The sequence below is a fragment of the Podarcis cretensis genome (genome assembly GCF_951804945.1).
Source record: "Podarcis cretensis genome assembly, chromosome: 6".
Lineage (NCBI taxonomy): Eukaryota > Metazoa > Chordata > Lepidosauria > Squamata > Lacertidae > Podarcis > Podarcis cretensis.
Genome location: NC_137175.1, coordinates 22,985,594 through 23,008,089, shown reverse-complemented (window position 1 = coordinate 23,008,089; position 22,496 = coordinate 22,985,594). Strand labels below are relative to the sequence as shown.

The 22,496-nt window shown below is 44.0% G+C and overlaps 2 protein-coding genes and 1 long non-coding RNA gene across 3 annotated transcripts in view; 1 reads left to right on the top strand and 2 right to left on the bottom strand.

Annotated features, from left to right (window-relative positions):
• HNF4A (hepatocyte nuclear factor 4 alpha) overlaps positions 1 to 2,211 on the bottom strand; it is a 70,909-nt gene extending 68,698 nt beyond the window's left edge. Inside the window, exon 1 of the mRNA XM_079979593.1 lies at positions 2,081 to 2,211. Coding sequence (XP_079835719.1) covers positions 2,081 to 2,129 — 49 coding nt within the window. The 5' untranslated portion in view covers positions 2,130 to 2,211. The remainder of the gene's footprint in view (positions 1 to 2,080) is intronic.
• A 4,015-nt stretch (positions 2,212 to 6,226) lies between these two features.
• R3HDML (R3H domain containing like) lies at positions 6,227 to 19,589 on the bottom strand. The gene is made up of 6 exons (XM_079979977.1): positions 19,515 to 19,589; positions 18,555 to 18,902; positions 15,093 to 15,211; positions 13,089 to 13,191; positions 9,578 to 9,693; positions 6,227 to 7,003 (listed from the first exon to the last, which is right to left on the bottom strand). The coding sequence occupies exons 2-6, from the start codon at positions 18,813 to 18,815 to the stop codon at positions 6,871 to 6,873; spliced, it is 732 nt and encodes a 243-aa protein (XP_079836103.1). The 5' UTR covers positions 18,816 to 18,902; positions 19,515 to 19,589; the 3' UTR covers positions 6,227 to 6,870.
• LOC307218069 lies at positions 10,286 to 20,121 on the top strand. Its single transcript, XR_013839736.1, has 6 exons — positions 10,286 to 10,868; positions 11,832 to 11,968; positions 13,076 to 13,323; positions 17,563 to 17,692; positions 19,451 to 19,991; positions 20,037 to 20,121. It is a non-coding gene; the product is annotated as an uncharacterized lncRNA (long non-coding RNA).
• The last annotated feature ends 2,375 nt before the right edge of the window (positions 20,122 to 22,496 follow it).

Below are 22,496 nucleotides of genomic sequence, written 5' to 3'. Positions count from 1 at the left end.
GGAAGTCTGGATTCTTTAACTGTGGTCTGCTTACTCTACTGTTATGGTGAATTCAAAATAACACTCCATCCATGTTGAATCTTGTGTATATTTCTTTTAGCTCATCACAACAATCACCCTTAAATCCTCAGAAAATGATTTTTAAAACTTTGGGAGCCAGTATGGCGTCCTGGAGAGTGCTGGACCAGAATTGGGGCAACCCAGGATCAAATCCATACCCACAAAGCTGGGTGACATTAATCCCATCACTGTAGCTCATCATAATTTACTTCATAAAGTTGCTGTGGAAATTAAAAGGGAGAGGGAAAAGAATCATGCATACTACCTTGACCTCCTTGAAGGAAAGATCATTACCAGCTTGTCATTATAAGAACTAGTGTGTAACTTTAAAAAAAGTGCCTGGGTTTGCTTGTTTCCTCTTCCCTTCTCATCCTTTTTCCTTTTGTGTGGTGTCTTTTAGATTGTAAAACTTGTAAGCAGTAACTATTTTGTTTTCATTGATCTTATGTTAAGGTCACTACTCTGGGTGCTCTGTGGTTGAAACGTTTCTATACTCAAGCCTGAAAATAAAGAAAAGTGTGCATCTGTGGGGAAAACATGCAAGAGTCAATTTTGAAATACCTAGAGTTTTTTTCTGCACTTTCCCTTAAGAGATATTCTGTGTTAGGGGTAGCCTGGCCAGGCGTCAGAGGCTTAGTTTCTCAGGCCCTCAAGTTTCAGGACCCAATGAGCCAACTGCTCATTTGCGTGTGTTGAATTTTTCAACTATCAAATTCCCCAAATGAGGGGTGCTAAAAAGTTGTAGCATGACTTGGGAATTCAAAAGATAATTTGGTTAAATTAATGTAGTTTAGATATATTAAAATTTGACTAAAATTGCATAGAAATCGTTAAAAATGATTGTGAAGTACTCGCAGTTGTATTAGATTTTATTTCCTTATTTCTTTAGCATTACCTGACATTTTCAGAAGGTAAAACTAAAATTCTTTGTTTTCCGAAAGTAGCTTATGCGCTTCTTCATCAAACCTAGACTTTCCAAGCTAAATGCTGTCCAGCTACAAAAATAACATCAGATTTGAATTCCTCACACCCAAACCGTATTTTTAAGACCAGTTTCAATCCATCTGATAAAAGGGATCTTCACCTAGATTACGGTGTGGTATGAGCTGCAAACACAGGATGGTGTCTGCAGACATAGGAAAATATGCTGAGAGAATATTATGCATGTGTTGTATTTGAAACAAACCCATCTAGCTCATGGATATATGACTGATCCATAGATGGGTGTTTATATTTTACCACCACTAAACATATTTTCCATGCATACAAATATGGGGATCACCAACTCGGTTCTGCAAAATGCAATTTGGGAGGGTGGGGACTTTGACCCGAGGCCCTGAGAACACTTCATGCTCCTCCAGAAAGTATCCTTAACTGAAGATATCTACTGAAAGGTTTCTACCTTTATGCTGACAGAACTTACAAAGGAGTCTTAGAGCTATCTCACTAGATCCCTCCCAAAACCCAGCTGCCTCCCATTCATGGACTAAACTTGCGTCAACTAAAATATCTCTTGGCTTTACTATGTTTAGCCACTTTGCAAAGCTTTGTGAGTGATGGGTCTGGGTCAAGTCCTTCTGTTTAGTATCAATTTCAACTCTTCTCTTGGAAACCTCATTTCTCTCTCACGCATCAGACTGCACAAAGAACGAGGAAAGAGCCTCCTTTTCCGATTTGCACGTTAAAGGCTCCCCCAGGCCAGCCGTTTGAATCAGGACATTTCAGCCTGAAAGCTTTTGCTCACACACATAATCAAAAAGAGAGAGAGAGGTTGTTTTCTTTTTTTTAGGAAGGCTAACTTCTGACTGAAGATGACACAATAACCTGGGGGGAAGCACGTTACAATGAAACACACCGCGTGGTTAAAGCGTTTAGGGGAGGGGGGAATAAGGCTCCCCAGATCGACAGTGTGTGACTGGCATGCCCTCACCATACACAACGCTGCCCATAATCTCTCCGCTTCTCTTAAGGCTCTCTCTCATCAGCAACAAGGAAAGGAGATGGTAACCTGCGTACTCACCATATGGCGCCTCCATCTTAGCACTTAGCTGTGTGATTACATTGACCATTTCTCATCAGTATAATTCTGTAGAAAACGGAGAAAGTGTAAAATTACAAGAAAAGCTGGGTGAAGGAGGCGGGCGGAAGGGTGAGCAAACCTGCCTCCTCTGTTATCTTATTGATTCGCTTAATCAGGCCTAATGTGGGTGGAGATGTTAAATAGTAACCAAGCTCATATGGAAGCCAACCTGCAAGGTGCCGTCTGCCACGGTAGCTATAGTAACTGCTTCCAAGCTTGAAACTCAAACATGACTTTATGGCACACTTTTGGGACTCCTACCGACACCTAGTTTCAGGCCTTGGGTGACCCCATTGCGGGGCGATTACTTTCCTTCTTATTCCTCCAAGACAAGAGGCTAAAGGGAAGTAGCCCCGGAGCCTGGCAAGGCAGAGAACTCTCCTTTGGGAGCTGTGAACTAGGTCAGTTTCACAGCTGCAGAGACACGGGGCATTTATTGCCCTCACCAAGCAAACACAGAGAACAAAGGCTTTGTGTCTGTGCGTGTACACGCTTGAGGCCCTGCACGCCATCATTGTTGATGTGCTGTGCGTACATACCCAGGTGTACATTTGATTATATGTAAAAGCATAGAGGGTTGTGTATTAATTCATGGCAGCATACATGTACATTGTAAACAGAGAGATCTGGGTGTGTAGTAAATGTGTGTGGTTGAGGATAGACATTTCTAAGGACCGGGGCTTATGTGTAGGTGTGTGTACATTCTATATATATTTATTTTAAAGTATATAGTGACCTTTACTCAGGCTCCCGAGGGAGTTTGCATCAAAACATTTAAAAAATGCAAATGACACACATGTACCAAATAATAATAATAATACCCCCCCCCCCTTAGTAAACTATAGCAGCAGGGGAAATAATTTAAACGCGAGAATAAAAATGTCTTTGTGTGGTGCCGAAATGATAGCAATGTTGGTGCCAAGCAAATAAAACAAAAGTTAAATCCCAAAGGAATGCCAAATGGTTAGGGCAGTCACAACTGTGGATTAGCTAAGACCTGGGGATGCTTTTGCACTGACAGTTATACACAGATTTACTGGTGGAACTCTGGATACACTCTTATTGTTGTATATTCCATACTTGACAAGTCGTGTTCCTGGTGTTAAATTATTCCCAGTGGAAGATTCACTTTCAGTATACTGCTTTTATTTTGGGGGGTGCAAGAAAAATACGGCATAGATGACAATTTGTTCTCTCCCATAGGGCAAACAAGTTTGGGTAAAGGTGGCCATTTAGTGTGTCACCAAAAAAGAGGAAATGCATCACCCCTCCCCCCCCAAAAAATGTCAAAGATTTACATAAAATTTGTATATGCTGATCTATAAAATGTGTATATAATAGTGGGGAGTGCCTGGCACTGCCTAGGAATGACTAGAAACCAAAAAATATTGTGATTTTTAAATGGATATGGCAATTTATGAGTTTGAACCCATCATGCCAAGCATTGGGCAAAGTCATGCCGAAGTCATGTTTCGGTTCACCATCTTGATTCAAAATGGTGCCTGACATCCAAACATCAACGGAGACAGCTGTCCGCACCTCAGGAACCCTTCTGCTGAGTTAAACTTTTGCAAATAATTACCATTCTCATACAATTGACACTTTGTATCAAAGTGCCCTGTCCAATGTATCAAAGTGCCCCGTAGGTGGGGCAGAATGATACCAAACACTTTTTTTTTAACTGAAGTTCATTATATTCTCATTATCTTCTAACTTTAATGGTTCTTTTGATTGCTATTATAATATTGATTAGTTATGGCATGCATCAAGCCAAAAATTTTATTATTTGACTCATTTTTGTTACATAAAATATGAGATTGAATTTTTCTGCATCAATCTGCCCCACTTCCCCCTATGTGAATGTGATGTGTGAAAGGAAACCGGTAGATATTTTTGAATAGATGACACCTGTGGAAGTTTGCAGGCTGAAGTTAGTGGCTGATGTTGCCAGGAAGAAGCTGGTGGAGGTAACTGGGTGATGCTGTCAGATAACCCTCATTTTGTGTTTGGAGATGTCTGAAGTCAGTGAAGCTTTCTCAAGACCACACATAAAAACACTGAAGAGAACCACAGGGCTTCCTGAAGTGAGATGGGCTGTCATTCTTCTAAGTACATCTACCTGTACTGTCCATTCTTCAAGAACAGATAATGGAAGGTCAAATATATGAGTTTATGGGCTGACCCCCCTAACGGCTGAGGTGCCCCCACAATTGTCAGGCCTAGGGAGGCTGTGCTGATGCCTCCCCAACTGATGCCATTAGCAACAGACTTCCTCTGATGTCACAAAAGGACATGGCAGCTGAGGAGAAAGGCAGTTATTAGGCAAAGCAGGAAGGATGGCAAGAGCCCCAGTAGAAGGGAAATCAGGGTTGGCTCCTTCCTGTCTACTTGAGTGGCCAACTTTTTGCTCTCTCTGGACTCCTGTGCCTGTCACACCTACATAACTGTAAAAAATCAAACAAACCCTAATTTTTGTCACTGAGAATGCCCCCTATCCCAAATAAACATCTTAGGACCCCATGGGTTTTAAAAGTTATATTTTAGTCGAAAGAAGCCTGCTGGGTCTTGTAAGGTGTTCGCTTCAGGATCAATGTGAACTTTTATTTATGTATTTAATATCATAATCTAATACATATCTGGTTTGTAGAGCCAAAAAATGTTCACACAAACACCGACAATTGGTTCCACAGTCAAACTGCTCTCAACATCAACAAGTTTCTCCTAATGTTGAACCCAAATCTATCCTCCTGTAACTAAAGCCCATTAGGTCTAGTCCCACTTTCTGTGTTGTATCTTGTCTATGCGACATCTCTTTGGGGATTTAAAGAATGCAATTAAGTCCACCACTCCACATAGGACTTACTTTTTAAATACCCCTGACTATCATCATTGCCATCCTCTGAACGCTTTCCATTTTGTCCATATCATTTTTGAAATACATTGCCCAGAACTGAATGAGAGTACTCCAGAAGAAGTCTGACCAGTGCAGACTGAATTGGGACTATTATTTCTCCTGACTTGGAAACTATGGCTCCATTAGCAAAGCCTGCAATCCATTAGTCTTTTCCTTGCAGCCTCATTGCACTGCTGACTCATGTTCAGCTTGTGATCATATGTCTTATGAATGAAGGTACCTGCTTGCAGTTGGTGTATAGGATTATTGAGCTACATTTTCAAATAAAGAAGAAATACGCAAGTGCTTTGGGAACCAAAGAATTTATTGCAGTCTTGTGAAGAAGAAGAAGAAGAAGAAGAAGAAGAAGAAGAAGAAGAGGAAGAAGAAGAAGAGGCCTACTTATGGAAGAATGAATGGGATGTTTACAGTAGAGATTTGAACATACAGAGAGATTTGAGCACCCTGATTCCTTAACCATCCCCACAAAGTGGGGCTAGAGTTATGCCAGCCCCACAGTTTTTATAGTAATGCCATCCCACTGATCGCTTTATGAGTTGTTTAACAGAATAACCAAAGAAAGAGGCTTTAGTCAACATTTGCTAAAGAAACTTTGACTATAGTAAAAGCTTTGGGAGAAGGCAATAATCAAATTTAACAATTATGATGGTTACATAGACAGGGAAGATTTAATCAGGTATGAAAATATGCTAACAGGAGGAGGAATAAATTATGAGAGCCTCACACTTGCTTTAGAACTAGTCAGGAAACTGGATGAGGGACGCTGTGAAAATGGTTCATGTCGTGCCTAAATCAGGGTGGAGGACCTGTGGCCCTCCTGATGTTGGACTAGCATTCCTGACCATTGGCCATTTGGGCTGGGGATGATGGGAGTTTGATAACATGGAGGGTGTGTGTGCTACAGGACCTAGATAGTGGTGAGTTGGGGTCAAAAACCACCTATTTTACCTAGTGTTAGAAACTGAAATATGAAAGCTAGGAGCTAAATGGCACCTTAAACCTAGGTTATGGGTGCAACAATGGAATGTCTAGGCGCACTTTTTTATAACGAGAATACAAAGCTGAAAATGAATGAACTGCAGCTAAAATATTATGTCCATTTTTCACATGGTCTAGTCCTCATCTGAAGACTGCAAAAAGAAAAGAAAGAAAGAAAGAAAGAAAGAAAGAAAGAAAGAAAGAAAGAAAGAAAGAAAGAAGCCATACTTCCAGTCTTCTGAGAGTGGCTGGAAGTGGGGAGGCAGAAAAAGATCCTCCTTTCATTCCACTCTGCAGTTTTAATCTGAAATCTTAGGCGCAGTACTGTGCACTAATGAAATTCCCTGTCACAAAATGTGCCTAGAACAGTGGGAGTTTCCAACACTGCTTTTACCTTGAAAATGTGCTGATTTGTTTTCTAGCTGCAAGGAACACCGAGAGAAGCAGCACCAGAGCAATTATGTTTTGACATAAACAAAAACTGAGAAGCCCTTGAAATGGGCTTCCATGTGGTGGCTACAATGTAAAAAATATATTGTAAGAACACACAAATACAGCAAAGTTTAAGAACCTCTTCCCTATAGAAAACTATTGCAAATGCAGACCCTTTATATATATATATATAGATATACCTGTATATAGTCATGAGAAGAAATATACTTGAAACTTTATTAATCTATGGGAGAGGTTCCAAATGAAAGGGAAAGAGCAGCAGCCAAAGACTTCATGTGCATAAATAATCAACTTATTTTACAATTTGCTGTACACTGTGCCACGCTTCTGCACTTCTGCCATTTCCAGAGGATCTATGCTGGCACTCAGAGCCCATATGCCTGGTTCAGAACCAGCTCACTTTATTGGATTTGAGTCCTGAGTAACACATGTTGTTGCTGCAGGTTCCTCCGTAACTAGGTGGGCAGGCTGAGCAAGGTCTCCCCATTTTGTAAGGTGCTTCTCCTACCCAGTTTCCCCTGGAAAGAGAAAAAGAGGCATGAGGCTTGTTTGTTTCATTGCTGGACACTTGGATGTCACACGTCACTCTTAGCACACCCTTCCAAAGGGCTCCCTACCCACCATACACCCGGCTATCTATTATGTTCTTATGCTTGTTTCATTATTCAGTTGAATAAGACAGTGTTTCCCAACCTTGGGCCTCCAGCTGTTTTTGGACTACAACTCCCATCATCCCTAGCTAGCAAGACCAGTGGTCAGGGATGATGGGGATTGTAGTTCAAAAACAGCTGGAGGCTCAAGGTTGGGAAACACTGGAATAAGAGTTACCTGATCTCTGAGGAGTCCACCTGCAGCTCATAAGAAGAGCCCTAATAGACCAGACCAAAAGTTCTCCTCGTCCAGCATTCTGTTTCTACAATGGCCAAGCAGATGCCTCTAGGGACCCAAGCACCAAAGTGTTGAGGCTCCAGCCCTTTTCGTTTGTTGATGCCCACATTTAAAGAGGTAAACTGCCTATGATTTTGGAGGTAGCATATAGCCATCATAACTAGTAGCCACTCAATGTTAATTTGTCCTATCTCCTTTTAAAGCCCTCTAACACAGCTACTACGGTAAGTTCCATAAATGAATTATGTTTCTGCATGAATCACTGATCTGCGCATGCCTAGAAGAGCAAGCCTAGACTAATAACTGAAGCAACAGAGAGTCATGTCTGGAGGTAACTGAACCTGCTGCATTTAGATAGGTAGCCATGTTGGCCTGACGCAGTCAAAATAAATAAATAAATAAATAAATAAATTGTCCAGTCGCACCAACTAAGTTTGTTCTGGGTATAAGCTTTCGTGTGCACGCACACTTCTTCAGATACAGTCATACCTCAGGTTACAGACGCTTCAGGTTGTGTGTTTTTGGGTTGTGCACCGCGCCAAACCCAGAAGTACTGGAACAGGTTACTTCTGGGTCTTGGTGCATGTGCAGAAGCATGGGTTGCGAACATGCCTCCCGCACGGATCACGTTCGCAACCCGAGCATCCACTGTACACTGAAACAGAAGTCACCAGACCCTTATATATAGTGGGAGGGTGGGGTGGGGTTTTTCTCAGAAGGGTAGTAGGTGATGGGCAATGGACTCAATGGGTATGGTAAACCTGTTGACGACTATTAACGACCGCAATTAGTCCTACAGGAAAAAGCAAGGGATAGTATGCAGATGACCAAGATCAGGGGTCGGCAAGGTTTACCTCGCCTGGGCCGGTTCAATCCAGTGAAGATCCCTCCGTGGGCCAAATCGTGAGCGCGCACGACCACTATTTCCGGCACCGCAGAAGTGAGTCCCCATGCCGCGCTGTGCCAGTTTAGCGCAGCGTACGGGGACTCATCGAGTGGGCGGCTTGGTTCGGGGAGGCTTAGGGGCCAGTTAAACAACCCCCGTGGGCCGCTTGTGGCCCATGGGCCTTAGGTTGCCTACCCCTGACCAAGATGAACCTGTTGCATGTCTGTATCAGGAATGGTGCAGACACACAGTAGCATTTACCCATGCGCAAGAGAGATTGACTTGAAGGAAGCACAGCAATAAATCAGGCAGAGATACTGTGATCAGCCAACTTTGGGAAAGGCTGCATTATCTAATTTCCTGTATCTGGTGCACAATTTGGAAATTTGGGCTTTAGGGTAAATTAATGTGTGCGGACATCTACCCAGCTATACCAAAGAACATACTACATATCCCTCCTTGTATTGAAAGAATATCTCAATGGCTATCTCTTTCTCCTCTGGCCAGCTCTTCCTATCCAATATTGCACCTCAGAAATGACCGGCAGAATCCGCGACCAAGAGAAAGAGACTGTGGAAGAAGACTGGAAGAAGTTTAAAATATATCTTAAGAGTTACTATAAAATTGAGGAGTGCTAAAATGCTAAGGGAGAGGAAGACGTAGAATTACAGCGGTAAATTTTGTTTGATTTAGGGTGAAATTGAAAAGGAGAATGAATTTATATTTAATTGGCTAAAAGGGTTGCTGAATAATTGTTAAAAATAAAAGGATGCAAAAAGGGGAAGGTATGGGGAAGTCCGAGAAAAGAGGCTTATGGAAATAAGGTTAAGAAATTATGAATTTATGTGTTTATTTGTATGTTGTTTTTGTTGTGTTTGTTTAAAATTGGAAAATTAATAAAAATTTATTAAAATATATATATATATTGCACCTCACAAATTGCTTCTACACATACCTCCCACCCCACCATTGGAACTCTCATGTGAAGTTTCAGTTTCTCCATACCAGAGATGGGGAGACTGTAGCCCTCCAGTTGTTGCTGGACCAGAACTCCCATCATCTGTGACCAATGACCATGAGGGCTGGGACTGTTGAGAGTTGGAGTCCAACAACATCTGGAGAGCAGCGCATTTGCCAGCCCTGCACTAGACAATTCATCAGAAAATGGCCCACAGTCCACCAGTGGGCTGCAGTCTGCATTCTGCTCTTTACTGTACTAAACAGCTTTCTGTACTAGGTAGCTTTCCACCTCTACTCTGCCCCAAAGTTACTGTCTTTTCCAGGATGAAACTGCACCCCCCCCCCCCAGTTTACTTACTTGATGGCATAATTGCACACTAAGTAGATTGCTCGGGGCCACGTGCTGCCCCACACATTGATGTTGGTGCACGCATGGAGGGCACAGCCAATTCGGTTGCTAGAAGCCCACACCATCTGTTTGAGACACATTAAACCAGTTATTATAAGAAAATGGCAATCCTGAAACCAGAATATTTGTCCTTGTTAGGACACACCCATGACTATGGGATTTTGCCTTAAATATATGAAGGCATGGTCTATCAATGGCTAAAAAAATTAAGTGTCAGAGCTGCATGTGTGTCGCTTAGACTTCACTAGCCTGGTGCCTTCCATATGTTTTAGCCTACAGCTCCCATAGTAAAGGTAAAGGGACCCCTGACCATTAGGTCCAGTCGTGACCGTCTCTGGGGTTGCGGTTGTCATCTCACTTTATTGGCCAAGGGAGCCGGCGTACAGCTTCCGGGTCATGTAGCCAGCATGACTAAGCTGCTTCTGGCGAACCAGAGCAGGGCACAGAAACGCTCTTTACCTTCCCGCCAGAGCGGTACCTATTTATCTACTTGCACTTCGTGCTTTATAACTGCTTGGCTGGAAGGAGCAGGGACTGAGCAACGGGAGCTCACCCCATCGTGGGGATTCGAACTGCCGACCTTCTGATCGGCAAGTCCTAGGCTCTGTGGTTTAACCCACAGCACCAGCCGCGTCACAGCTCTCATAAGCCCCAAGCAAAGCATCTGGAGCATGCAAAGGCTTGTGTAGTTGGACAGTCTGTAGCAGACTGCATTAAGAGAGAAAGAGTTAAAGACCAACCCAACCCAGGGTCCCAAGGCTCCCCTGCATCTGCAGGTTTCTTTTTGAAAGCCACTCACAAAATTGCTAATTGCATGAATGTACATATAAAGCTGCCTTATACTGAATCAAAACATCGGTCCATCCAGCTAAGTATTGTCCACACTGACAGCAGATCTCTAGGGTTTCAGACAGGGAATCCTTCCCAGCCCCAAAGCAGATGTGCTACCCCTGATCAGCTGGAAATAATTCTTAATTTTTAAGAAGCAGGTGTTCTTTTTTCCCTTCTTCCTCTTCTTTCTAGTCTGCCTCCTGTCTCTTCACTGCCATTTCTCCAGACACAACACACTGGAAATGAGACAGATCAACCTTCAGGAAAATGGGGAAAAAGGTGTCTAGGAACCAGACAGACACCCAGACAAATATGTGGGGCTGGATATTTCCAGAGACAAGAGCAGAATATTCTGCAGCTGTGAGGAACACTGTTCATTATGGGTTGGAAATGCTTTGCCACAGACTAGGTGGGAGAAGACGGTTTTCCACCTTGGGCTGGCCACTCATACTTGGGGATGAGCAAATGAAGGGGATGTATTCACCGAGGTGCCAGATGTTTCAGAAACATCTTGTCACCACAGAGATGACTCACTGCGAAGGAGGCAGGAAAGGGCTTTCCCTTTCCTTGAGGTGCTGTTTGTTCAACACCAGCTACTCTGTGAGAAGGATCAGGAGAATCAGGCAGGAGATCTCAGAGCCCCAGGTGGACCATTCTCTCCATCACCCAGGGCCAACTGATATTCAGGGCCCCTCCAGACTGAAGGAAGTTTGCCTTCCCGGGTGTATTCTGCAACATGTCATTGACACAATAAAAAGTACATTTAGTGGTGGATTTACATATACTGTACTGTCTACGGATCATTCTGCTTTAGCAGTAGTTCTGTAGCATTTTTTACAGTGTTATCACATTATTGTGATCTGGAGGAGCACTCTTGTACACGGGCAGACCTACAATTGGGTGTCTCCTCTGCAACCAGCAAAAGGTCTAGGTAACCACTGTTATCCTCTTCAGTGGGGTTGTTCAGTTGTGACAGATTGTCACAATTTTAAATATAAATTTCAGATTTTTAATAAAATTGCTGTACTGGATTATTTCACATGTCAAAGTCAGTGGTGTGAACAAAAACTTCCTATGCCTTATAGTTTTCAAGTTATGGAATGGAAATCTCCAGCATGGAACCACTGAACTATCAAGAAGTTCAGTTCTATCACTTGCAACCTGCCTCAAGTTAACATGTTTTTATGTTACTGTATGTTAATTAACTTTTAAGAGGCCAGGGCGTTTGTGACATCATCACCACTGGTTTGTGAATGGTCACTGTAATTACTTTATATCCATTTAAACTTTAACACAATCGCCACAGTCTGTATTCTTGCATTCCATTTCCCTCGCTGCTAACATTTTCATGTTTATATAACTGCAAACTTAGGATGGAAGTCCAGGCATCTGATGAAGTGGATTCCAGACCATGAAAACTTATGCTACAACAAATCTGTTTGGCTACAGTTTGCCCAGACTATATTTTGCCCTTTGCGGAAAGGATTCAGGCACAGGCCAGAAATTTAGGTTTGCACAATTGAAGTGGATTAATTTGGAAAGTGTGAGGTGAAAAAATGATCAATGGGGAGACTATATGCAACCTGGGATAAATTCTCAGTCAGGACCAGACATAGTCTAACCTCCGCATAAACTTTGTGCAAGCAAACCAGAATAAATGCTCAATAAAACCCAAAGGAAGCCCTATATGGTGCAAATATGTTTATATTCATATTGGGGTTTTTTTTAAAAAAAACCAAACACAAAAAAACCTTGCAGATACTTGTGGTTTGTTAGGCCGCCACAGGGAATGACAGAGGCCATGAGATGTTAAGTAGGATGTTCCTGAGTCATGAAGAGAAGCTGTTTGTCTAAGTAACAGATCCTCATCATAGTGACTTAAAACATTCCATGTCCCTGTGTGGACAATTTCTTTTTCTTCTTCCAGCCATCTAGCTGAGCTGGAACTGAAAGCCTTTCCTGTGCTGGATGGGACAATGGAAAAAACAGACAATGCTTTCAGAAAAGAAGTCGAGGTTTAGACAGTGCATTTGGATTGTTTGCAGACAGTGGCAATATAAAGGACCAGGGTTGGCAACGATGGAGGTAGAAATACTTCGCTTTAGTATGAACCAGCAGCCCTAGAACAGGGTTGGGGAACCTGTGACTCAGCTTCAACTCCCATCAGCCCCAGCAAGCATAGCCAGTGTCTAGGGATTGTGGGAGTTGTGGTTTAACACCATCTGGAGGGCCAAAGGTTCACCACACCTGCCCTAGAGCATGGCTGAAGAGGATCTCTTGGGAAGCTTCCTGGTTCCTGAACCTCTGCCCCATCCCTCTTGCTGAGATATGCACCGTTATGTTGGTGCAGCATCACAGTTAAAAGCAGGGACTATTGTCCCTGATCCACATCTAATCTCTCCCACCAACTTTCTTGGTCCGCCTCAGGCAAAACCTCATACTTCATTCTCAGCTCACAAACCTTCAGTATTGGGGGAGGTGAAGATTGTTGGCCTCGTTTAGGTTTGTTGTAGTGATTCTTGAAACAAGGGATATGGAGCATCTAAGGAAAGTGCTATTAAAAACAAATACGATTTGCTACCCAAGCAACAACCGCTGTTTCTTTGTTTTTTACAGGACTATACTGTACCTGGGTATAATGGCTGCAGACAGGGCCGCTGCATTTGGAAGGGAAGGAGTAATGGTGCTTCTCATAATACCAAGATTTCACAAGGTCCAAAGCTGAACGGTACCTATAGAGGGTCACACACAATGCAAATGTGAAGAAACCTGCCTATCCAAGCACAGATGCCCCAGGCACAAACTATGTGATGCAGGAAGGTGAGGAGATGCCTCCAACCATCAAGGCTTCCCACCTCTTCCTGGTAAGCACAGAGTTGAAAAGGATGCATGACTGACCTGCTGGGAGCCTGAAGGGCCCTGCCTTGCCCCTCTCCACCTGGCTTGGGGCGGGGCCTGCCAGGCACCATAGAGGAGTGCTTCTACGGCTGCTGGGCAGAGAGGGCTCCGTTTTTGTTTTTAAATTGCTTTTACAGTGGTACCTCGGGTTACATACGCTTCAGGTTACATACGCTTCAGGTTACAGACTCCTCTAACCCAGAAATAGCGCTTCAGGTTAAGAACTTTGCTTCAGGATGAGAACAGAAATTGTGCTCCGGCGGTGCGGCAGCAGCAGGAGGCCCCATTAGTTAAAGTGGTGCTTCAGGTTAAGAACAGTTTCAGGTTAAGAACAGACCTCCGGAACGAATTAAGTACTTAACCTGAGGTACCACTGTATTTTTTCTATATGTCCTTTTAAATTGTGGCTGATATTAATGCTGTATTCTTAGTTTTAGATTTTATGATTTATGTGGAAATTGTTTTCCATTTGGCTGTGTACTTTTTTGATGTGTTTTATTTATTGTTTATGACTTTTGTCATGTTGGTAATTATGTAAATCTTGTCATGTTGTAAGCTGCCTTGAGCATTGTTTTAGCTATGGAAAGGCGGCAGACAAATAAAGTGATGATGAATGAATGATGAATGACACAGAAAAATAGAAGTGTTGAGTTGGAAGGGACCCCAAGGGCCATCTAGTCTAACCCCCTACAATGTCTTTGTGTTAGTGTCTCCCCCCTCATTGCAAGAGGCAGCCACTGAAGTGGGGGGAAAGGGCAGAGGAAACCTAGGCATTGATATTATATGACATGTCTTTATCAAAAACACAGGTGGACACACAACACACTGGTGTGTCTAGGCATCTCTGGTAACATGTACCTTGGACCTAAATGACTTTTTTTTTTACCATGGCTGTGATAAAACAGCACTTCAATATGTATAATCAAAGTTAAGGGAAACTAGTGCAAAAAGCGGTTCCTCAAACTTGCCTTCCTCTACACACTCCCCATGCCTCCCTCAAATCCACTCTAGCAGGAGGAGAGGGGAGATCATTCTGTCAGGCAAGTAGAAATTATTTCACAGATGCAGCAACCTCCTTAGTGCTACACTGAATTCCACCCATAATATTGGAGTGAGATGGAGGCAACACTGAGGTTGATAGCAGGCTTGCTTCCTTTGCAGTACACATGCCTATTTTTTACATTGTGCACTGTTTAAGGTAAAGATAAAGGGACCCCTGACCATTAGGTCCAGTTGTGGCCGACTCTGGGGTTGCGGCGCTCGTCTCACTTTATTGGCCGAGGGAGCCAGCGTACAGCTTCCAGGTCATGTGGCCAGCATGACTAAGCCGCTTCTGGCGAACCAAAGCAGCACACGGAAACGCCATTTACCTTCCCGCCGGAGAGGTACCTATTTATCTACTTGCCCTTTGACGTGCTTTTGAACTGCTAGGTTGGCAGGAGCAGGGACCGAGCAACAGGAGCTCACCCCGTCGCGGGGATTCGAACCGCCGACCTTCTGATCAGCAAGTCCTAGGCTCTGTGGTTTAACCCACAGCGCCACCCGTGTCTGTGGTGCACTGTTTAGAAATCCCTTAGAACAAATATAGCCCACTTGATCCATGAAAAGAAGGGCAGGACAAAAGACTCTCTCAGCTGCTTAGAGGTATACTTGCAGTGGTGTTCATTTGCACAATCAGTGCAACATCTTTAATGAAACATCTATAGACCTAGCATTCCCAGAAGACACTGCTTACCTGCCCGAGTGAATGGCAAGGTTTTGACCAATGAATTTCATCAGTTGTGGAGGTCCATGGTCCCAAATACACTGTTTTGCCCAGGCTTCTGCAGATCTGGCAAGCCTCTCATCCCACACCTAGTCGATATGAGGCAGGGGGGTGGGAGGGAGAAAGAACACACAACAGACAGTGAGTTACTGCTGCTCAAGGTAAAACAAAGTGTTCAGTCAATCTCTCAAACACTTAACAAGATATATGCCATACAAGCAAGGGAAATATCATAAGCATAAATGTTTTTCCTTGGAAGATATAGTGTCATAGGCTAGTAGATTCAGAAATAGCAAGTCAAACAGCCCAGCTTCATTTCAGACTAGGAAAGTACCTGCCTAATAGTACTTCATCTGAAAATCTTCCAGCACTTGGAAATCTAGCATGTCAGTCTGACATGCCCAACTTTCTGCCTGATATGCTCACTTTCCATGCACAGGTGGTCTTCTCACATGGGGGAGCATTCAAACATGCTTAGCCTCTGTAAGTATTGTTGTTGTTTTAATTTATGCACTTTCATAGATGTTCAAGGTAATTTGCAACCAGACAATGAAAACGAGTCAAAATAGGGTTTAAAAGAATACAAATAAACACCCATGGCGAACTGTCTGAAGTCGTACAATGCTATTTGTGCACACATCAGTTCTTAAGCGCTGCTTGAGTTGTCAGGTGGTCTGTTTAAATCAGCCCAATGAGGATATGGCAAAGGGGTCACGACTACAAGCTACACCCCCTGGCCATGCATGCCTGTGGCAGCAATACCGAGAAAGAGAGGCTATGCACAGAGATATCCTGGACAGCAAGGGTTTAGTAATCCGGGGTTGCAGGAAATCGTAGTCCCATTAGTTTGGGGGAAGGAGGGTTCCAGCAGGGTCCCCATGCAGAGGCATACCTAGGAATGCTGAAACTGTCTCCAGAAATCTGTCTCCAGTTATCTGTGCAAAGCAGTGAGCTTAGACAAGTGCAGGGGGATGAGAGCAAGGAGAAATGGGAAGGTGGTGTGAAGGTAGATCGCTAGAGACCATGGAGTTGTGACGTATATGTCTGTGATGACGTGCCACTGCTGTCACAGCAAGATCAAATGTGGGAGAAGCTTCCCGTCTTTCTTGTACTGCAGGAAAAGGGGTGCATTTTCTCCACCCTTCCTTCTCTCCTTGCCCTCACTCCAGACACTTTAATTACTTGAGAAGCATGAAAGGGAGTAATTTCTAATGTGGCTATTGCTGGGGCAGCTCCTTGCCAAGGCTCCCTAGATACGCCTCTGCCGCTATATCAGCGTCCTATGTCCCTTCTCATGCATTAATTAGATTCAAGCATGCTAGAGTTACATGGAGTTTATTTTTATTTATTTATTTTACTGCATTTATTTAACACCTTTGTCTTCCAAGGATTCCTAAGGTGTTGTACATGGCTCTCCTCCTCGCAACAACCCTGTGAGGTAGGTTAGACTACGAGATGGTGACTGGCCCAAGGTCACCCAGTGAGCTTCATGGCTGAGTGGGGATTCGAACCCCGCTCTCCCAGCTCCTAGTCAAACATTCTAACCATTACGCCACACTGGGACCCTACACTGTGAACCCGGCTCCCAATAAGTGGTGATATGCAAGTAGCTAAAGAACGAGCCTAATGTGGAATTAGAGGGATGCGGGTGGCGTTGTGTGTTAAACCATAGAGCCTAGGACTTGCTGATCAGAAAGTTGGCGGTTCAAATCCCCGTTGACGGGGTGAGCTCCCGTTGCTTGGTTCCTGCTCCTGCCCACCTAGCAGTTTGAAAGCACGTCAAAGTGCAAGTAGATAAATAGGTACCACTCTGGCGGGAAGGTAAACGGCGTTTCCGTGTGCTGCTCTGGTTCTCCAGAAGCGGCTTAGTCATGCTGGCCACATGACCCGGAAGCTGTACACCGGCTCCCTCGGCCAGTAAAGTGAGATGAGCGCCGCAACCCCAGAGTCGGCCACGACTGGACCTAATGGTCAGGGGTCCCTTTATCTTTTTTAATGTGGAATTATCTAAAACACTGAAGATTTTTCCCTTAAGCAGTATTGCAATTTTGTTCCAGAACTGTTGCTAAGGGCATTGCCAAGGACACTCTGGGCTATCTGAAGACTCTGCTCTATGCTGCCTCCTTCCCTCCCCCTCCTTTTTCCAGAGAAGAGCTTGAAACGGGCTTCATTGAAAGGTAACCTGCTCTTACTTCAGTAAGGACCTTGATATTTTGAAACTGTGGGCTTTTCATTTCATTTCTCCGTGTTTATGTCTCCACCCTGTAACTTTAAAAAAGAATGCCATTTGTGGGCTGCATTATTGAAATGAGGGATGACTTACTGTGCTCTGTAAAAACAACAACACCTTTTTCTCTGAGTGTGTGTGCCTTGCTCTCATCTCTCAGCGAGCTGTACTCTCTGCAAATAAACCTTTTGCTTTCTCTATTGTTGTCTTTAGGTGCTTGAACCTCAGAAAGACATAACCTCATCCTACATTCGCCGCTCAGCAGAACACCAAACAAAACACAATCATTAAATCTAGTGTGCCGCTTTAAACAAATCCCTGTGGAAAAATTGCTCTGCTTGAGGTACGTTCTTCACAAATGCTTAGCTGCAAGGCAGCCCAACCACACTGCTTCTCTGACACTGTTGCTCCTTTCCGCCTCCTTCAAAGTATATGTGGTAGATTTTCAGAAATATGAATGACAAAGAAAAGGCCTTAGTTCATTGGTAGGGCATCTGATATGAATGCAGAAGATCTGAAACACTGGAGAACCATTGACAGTTGGGGTAGACAGTACTGAGGTAGATGGACTAACTGTTTGAAGAAGATCAAACCTATCCATTCTTAAGGAAATCAGCCCTGAGTGCTCACTGGAAGGACAGATCCTGAAGCTGAGGCTCCAATACTTTGGCCACCTCATGAAAAGAGAAGACTCCCTGGAAAAGACCCTGATGTTGGGAAAGATGGAGGGCACAAGGAGAAGAGGACGACAGAGGATGAGATGGTTGGATAGTGTTCTCGAAGCTACCAGCATGAGTTTGACCAAACTGCAGGAGGCAGTGGAAGACAAGAGTGCCTAGCGTGCTCTGGTCCATGGGGTCATGAAGAGTCAGCAGTGGCGTAGTGTGGGTTGTCAGCACCCGGGGCAAGGCAAGTAATTTGCGCCCCCTAACCCGTGGCTTTGCACCCCCTAACCCCCAGATGTTGCGCCCGGTGCGGCCGGCACCCCCTGCACCCCCCACGCTACGCCACTGAGAGTCAGACACGACTAAACAACTAAACAACAACAACAAATAGCAGCTTTGTATGTTCCTGGAGCATTGAGGTGCCAATGGATGTATAAGCATCAAAGGAACCAAACACGTGCCATATTTACTTTGCATAACATCTCAGTGGTCATTGTTCCTTCCCACCCACCATCAGAAGCAAGCACAAAGGAAACTCACCATATATTCCATATTAGACGCTGGTGGAGACACTTGTGCCCGCACTTGGTTGTGGTAGTCCAAAAGCATGCTCATATCCCGGGGGGAAATATAACGTTTCCTGCGAGTCCTTGGTACACCCAGGCCTGATGTATGGCCTGCCTCAGTGCTACCAGTTGGGTAAAGGACCTCAGTAGTATTGGGCAGCATGTAGGAGCTGGATTTCTGCATTATCCAGAAGACTGAACCAGTAAAATATAAGTGCACATGCAAGAGAGTCATTTTACGATTTGCACACTTTTTCCTTCTGAGTCTCTAATTTTGATTTCAAAGGGCAATCAATATGGCAAATATTTTTCCTTCCAGCTTCTGTGTGTATACAAAGAAAAGAAAGAGACTCGGTTTTATTTGTTGCCTTTCCTTGGGGGTGGGGAGGAATGTCATCAGAGATGGAAAAGGCGATTAGAAAGACACCCAGAGAAAACTTTACTCAGAGCAGGAGTGAATGAGTTTAGCTAGGCTGCATTTATAAAGAGCTAAATTTCTAAGACCAGCTGTGAAATCTCCAGAGGTATTTTATTTATTGTTGGTGTTCTAGAAAAGAAAAGTCCCCCCCCCATCTCTGCAGTAAAAATATCCCATTCCAAACATATGCAGGGACCTGTCAGAGGGGTGCTAATTAGTACCATTATGGTGCTAATTAGTACCATTATGGTAGCTTCACCAACTTCCCACAGTTTTTGCAGATATTCAGTCCATCAGGCAAAGTTATTGCAAGAAGAAACCGGTAATACATTAAAATAAAAAGTTGATTAAGGAAATCAAAAGGCTAAAGGATTATTTTCCATTTGATTCATTTCTGTTCAGAAAGAGGACAAAAATAAAAATAGCAAAGACTTTTTATTCTCTTTTTTTAGTCCTAGAAAAGCCTTCTAAGATAGTCCTTAGAGAAGCTGAGATGACATTTCCCAGACTACATACCTTGAAGGCTTAGCCAAGAACAGCTGAGAAATGTTAGTTGCCGCTGCAGCAGTAAACTCAGAGACTGACCTTTGCAAGCAACCTGCGTTCAGGGACATGTGGCAGAGAGATTTAACACAACCAAGCCCAAGGAGTCTTTGATGGCAATCTGACGCAGAAATCCGCATCTGATCTCTTCCCTTCGGGAACGTCCTCAAGTTTGAAAAGGGTCCAGCTGAGCAATTTATGGCCTTTCCCCTGTGTACACATGGCTCCGTCTCTCCCGAGTGTCTCTGCTTGTTGTGAACTTTGGGGTAGGGGAAGCTGCAAAGAGCAAGTAAATGGAAGCCTATAACCTGAAAGTTGAGAGCAGTTTTTCTCCAGGGGCAGCATGCATTTAATTTAGGATGATTTCTGCACTTTGGGGAAGGGATAAGGCTCATTCGGTGACAGAGTCTGCGAGCAAAAGGTCCTGGGTCCAGTCTCAAGCATCTTCAGGTAGAGTTGGGTGAGAACCCTGCCTGTAACGGCATTGCCATTCAGGTAGAGTTGGGTGAGAACCCTGCCTGTAACGGCATTGCCATTCACTGCTGAGAATACTGAGCTAAATGGACCAATAGTATGACTCATAGTATGTCCCTAGGGTTGTTTTCAGACCTAAAGCAGGAGAACGTGCATGAAATATACTCAGAGTCGCAAAGTGATTTCATGCTCTTTATTCAGCTCATAGTGGTGAGGAGGAATGAATGAATGTCCCCTCAAAGTATCTGCTTTATATACATTATTTACACAATGGGCTGCACATGATTGGCTAATTCTGGAATTCTACTGTAAGCCAATCAGGTTGTGGATTCGCTTCTATCTGGAGAATGATTGGGTGGTTCCTGCCAACCAATCATACTGCTGCATTGTTCTAGGACCAATCAGACTGCTGCATTCTGAATCCTATTGTTCTAGGACCAATCAGACTGCTGCGTTTTGGATCCTATTGTTCTAGGACCAATCAGACTGCTGCAGTTTGGATCCTATTCAACTCAGTACATAACAGTGCATGTCTCCAGCAGTGGCAGGTAACACAGGACACCTGGTGTCTCAAATTTCAGAGGTGCCATGTGCGGCGCCAAAATCTGGCACCCCTCCACCTTCCATTGGACTTCACAGTTGAGGCACCTGTTGCAGCACTCTAGAAGCTCCACGACTGAACTAATTGCTTTCCTCTAGGTCTGCACTTGGTCATCCCAGCAGTAGAGGTATTGCATTTCCTGGGACGGGGAAAGGCACTGCTGCGGATCTTACCCTTCCTTCAAATGCTGCTGTTGCCACCATGCACATTGTCAGGACTCCTGCAGAGACATCCTTTTCATTGCACTATGATGATCTGTGCTCAGGGTGATTGTGGGGTGGTCATGTTGGTCCCGCTTTTCAATACAGTTTCTGCTTGGAAGGAAGGAAGGAAGGAAGGAAGGAAGGAAGGGAGGAAGTGAGGGGAGGGAGGGAAACAAAGGCAACATCTTTTGTTTCATTTTGGTAGGATTTTATTGGATACATTTAAAAGCAGAAACTTTGCCTTTGTCTCTTCCATAAGACTCTCAATAAATTTGGTATAAAAGGTAAAGAGACCCCTGACCATTAGGTCCAGTCGTGGCCGATTCTCAGCTCACTTTATTGGCCATGGGAGCCGGCGTACAGCTTCCGGGTCTGTGGCCAGCATAACTAAGCTGCTTCTGGTGAACCAGAGCAGCACACAGAAACGCCGTTTACCTTCCCACCAGAGCGGTACCTATTTATCTACTTGCACATTGACATGCTTTCGAACTGCAGGAGCAGGGACCGAGCAACGGGAGCTCACTTTGTCATGGGGATTCGAACCGCCGACCTTCTGATTGGCAAGTCCTAGGCTCTGTGGTTTAACCCAAGTAACATCTAATCAGTTGAAAAAATTTCTCGGCGTAATGTGGGGGCTTTTATTCTTCGTACTCCTTGTGCCTCTGATGGTTTCGGTTATAGGTCTATGTATCTGTATATATTGCAAGTCATGTGCGCCACACCTCTTTCTCTCTCGTTTCTTATGATTGTACCCTCCACTCACCTGCCTGTATCTTATCGCAAATATCTTAGGAACCAAATATATAATTTATTCTTGTGAATGTAACATCCCATGCCAGCCTCGGTTTGGTTCAGTTCAGTTTTTATGTGTTTGTCTCATGGAATTCTATTTTGTTATTTGGGTTATATGGATAAAATAAAATAAAAAATACTTCCAAAAAATTATTTGATTTTCACAGCCTTCTTGGACACCGCTTTTGATTTTTATAACTCTCTTGGACAGGCACCATTTTGGACTTGTCTGCTAGCCCTCTCTCCTGCATTTTATACATTTTGTGAACCTCTGTTTTAGTTCTTTTAAATAACCTCCAAACTTCCTGAAGGGAGTGGGCTCTCTAACTGTATTTAATGATTTATAGTCTCTCCTGGAAGGAGACAAAATGAAGCCCAGCACATGTCGCCACTGAAGCCTGCAATATCACAATGTTATGTCCATTTAACCTTCCAAACACATTACGTTTGAGAAGAGACTTTTGGTTTCTGTTTGACAGCCTGAGTGGTCTGGATCCACTGGGCCCCAGCTGTGGATGTCAGCCACTGCCATAAAGCAAGCTAACTTGAAAGCATCTTATTATGGGGCTTTGTCTTGGGCGCAGATTGAAAGGCCTGCTTAATCAGCACCCTGCCAGACAATCTACATTCCAGGAACTGGTAGGTTTTGTATCCCTGCCAGGTGTAATATCCTGCAGCCCAGACTGTCCTGTTTGCCAAAGCACACGGTATCTGCAGAGAGCGCTTTGCGATGAGCCAAAAAGCACACACAGTTTGACTGGAGTCAGCAGCCGTCCCCAACCAATTTTCTTTTTTAATGACCGGAGAAAGAGAGAAAGAAAGGAAGAGGAGATAAATCTTCAAACTGGCTAACCATGCCCCTTTCACATTGGCCAGTCACCACAC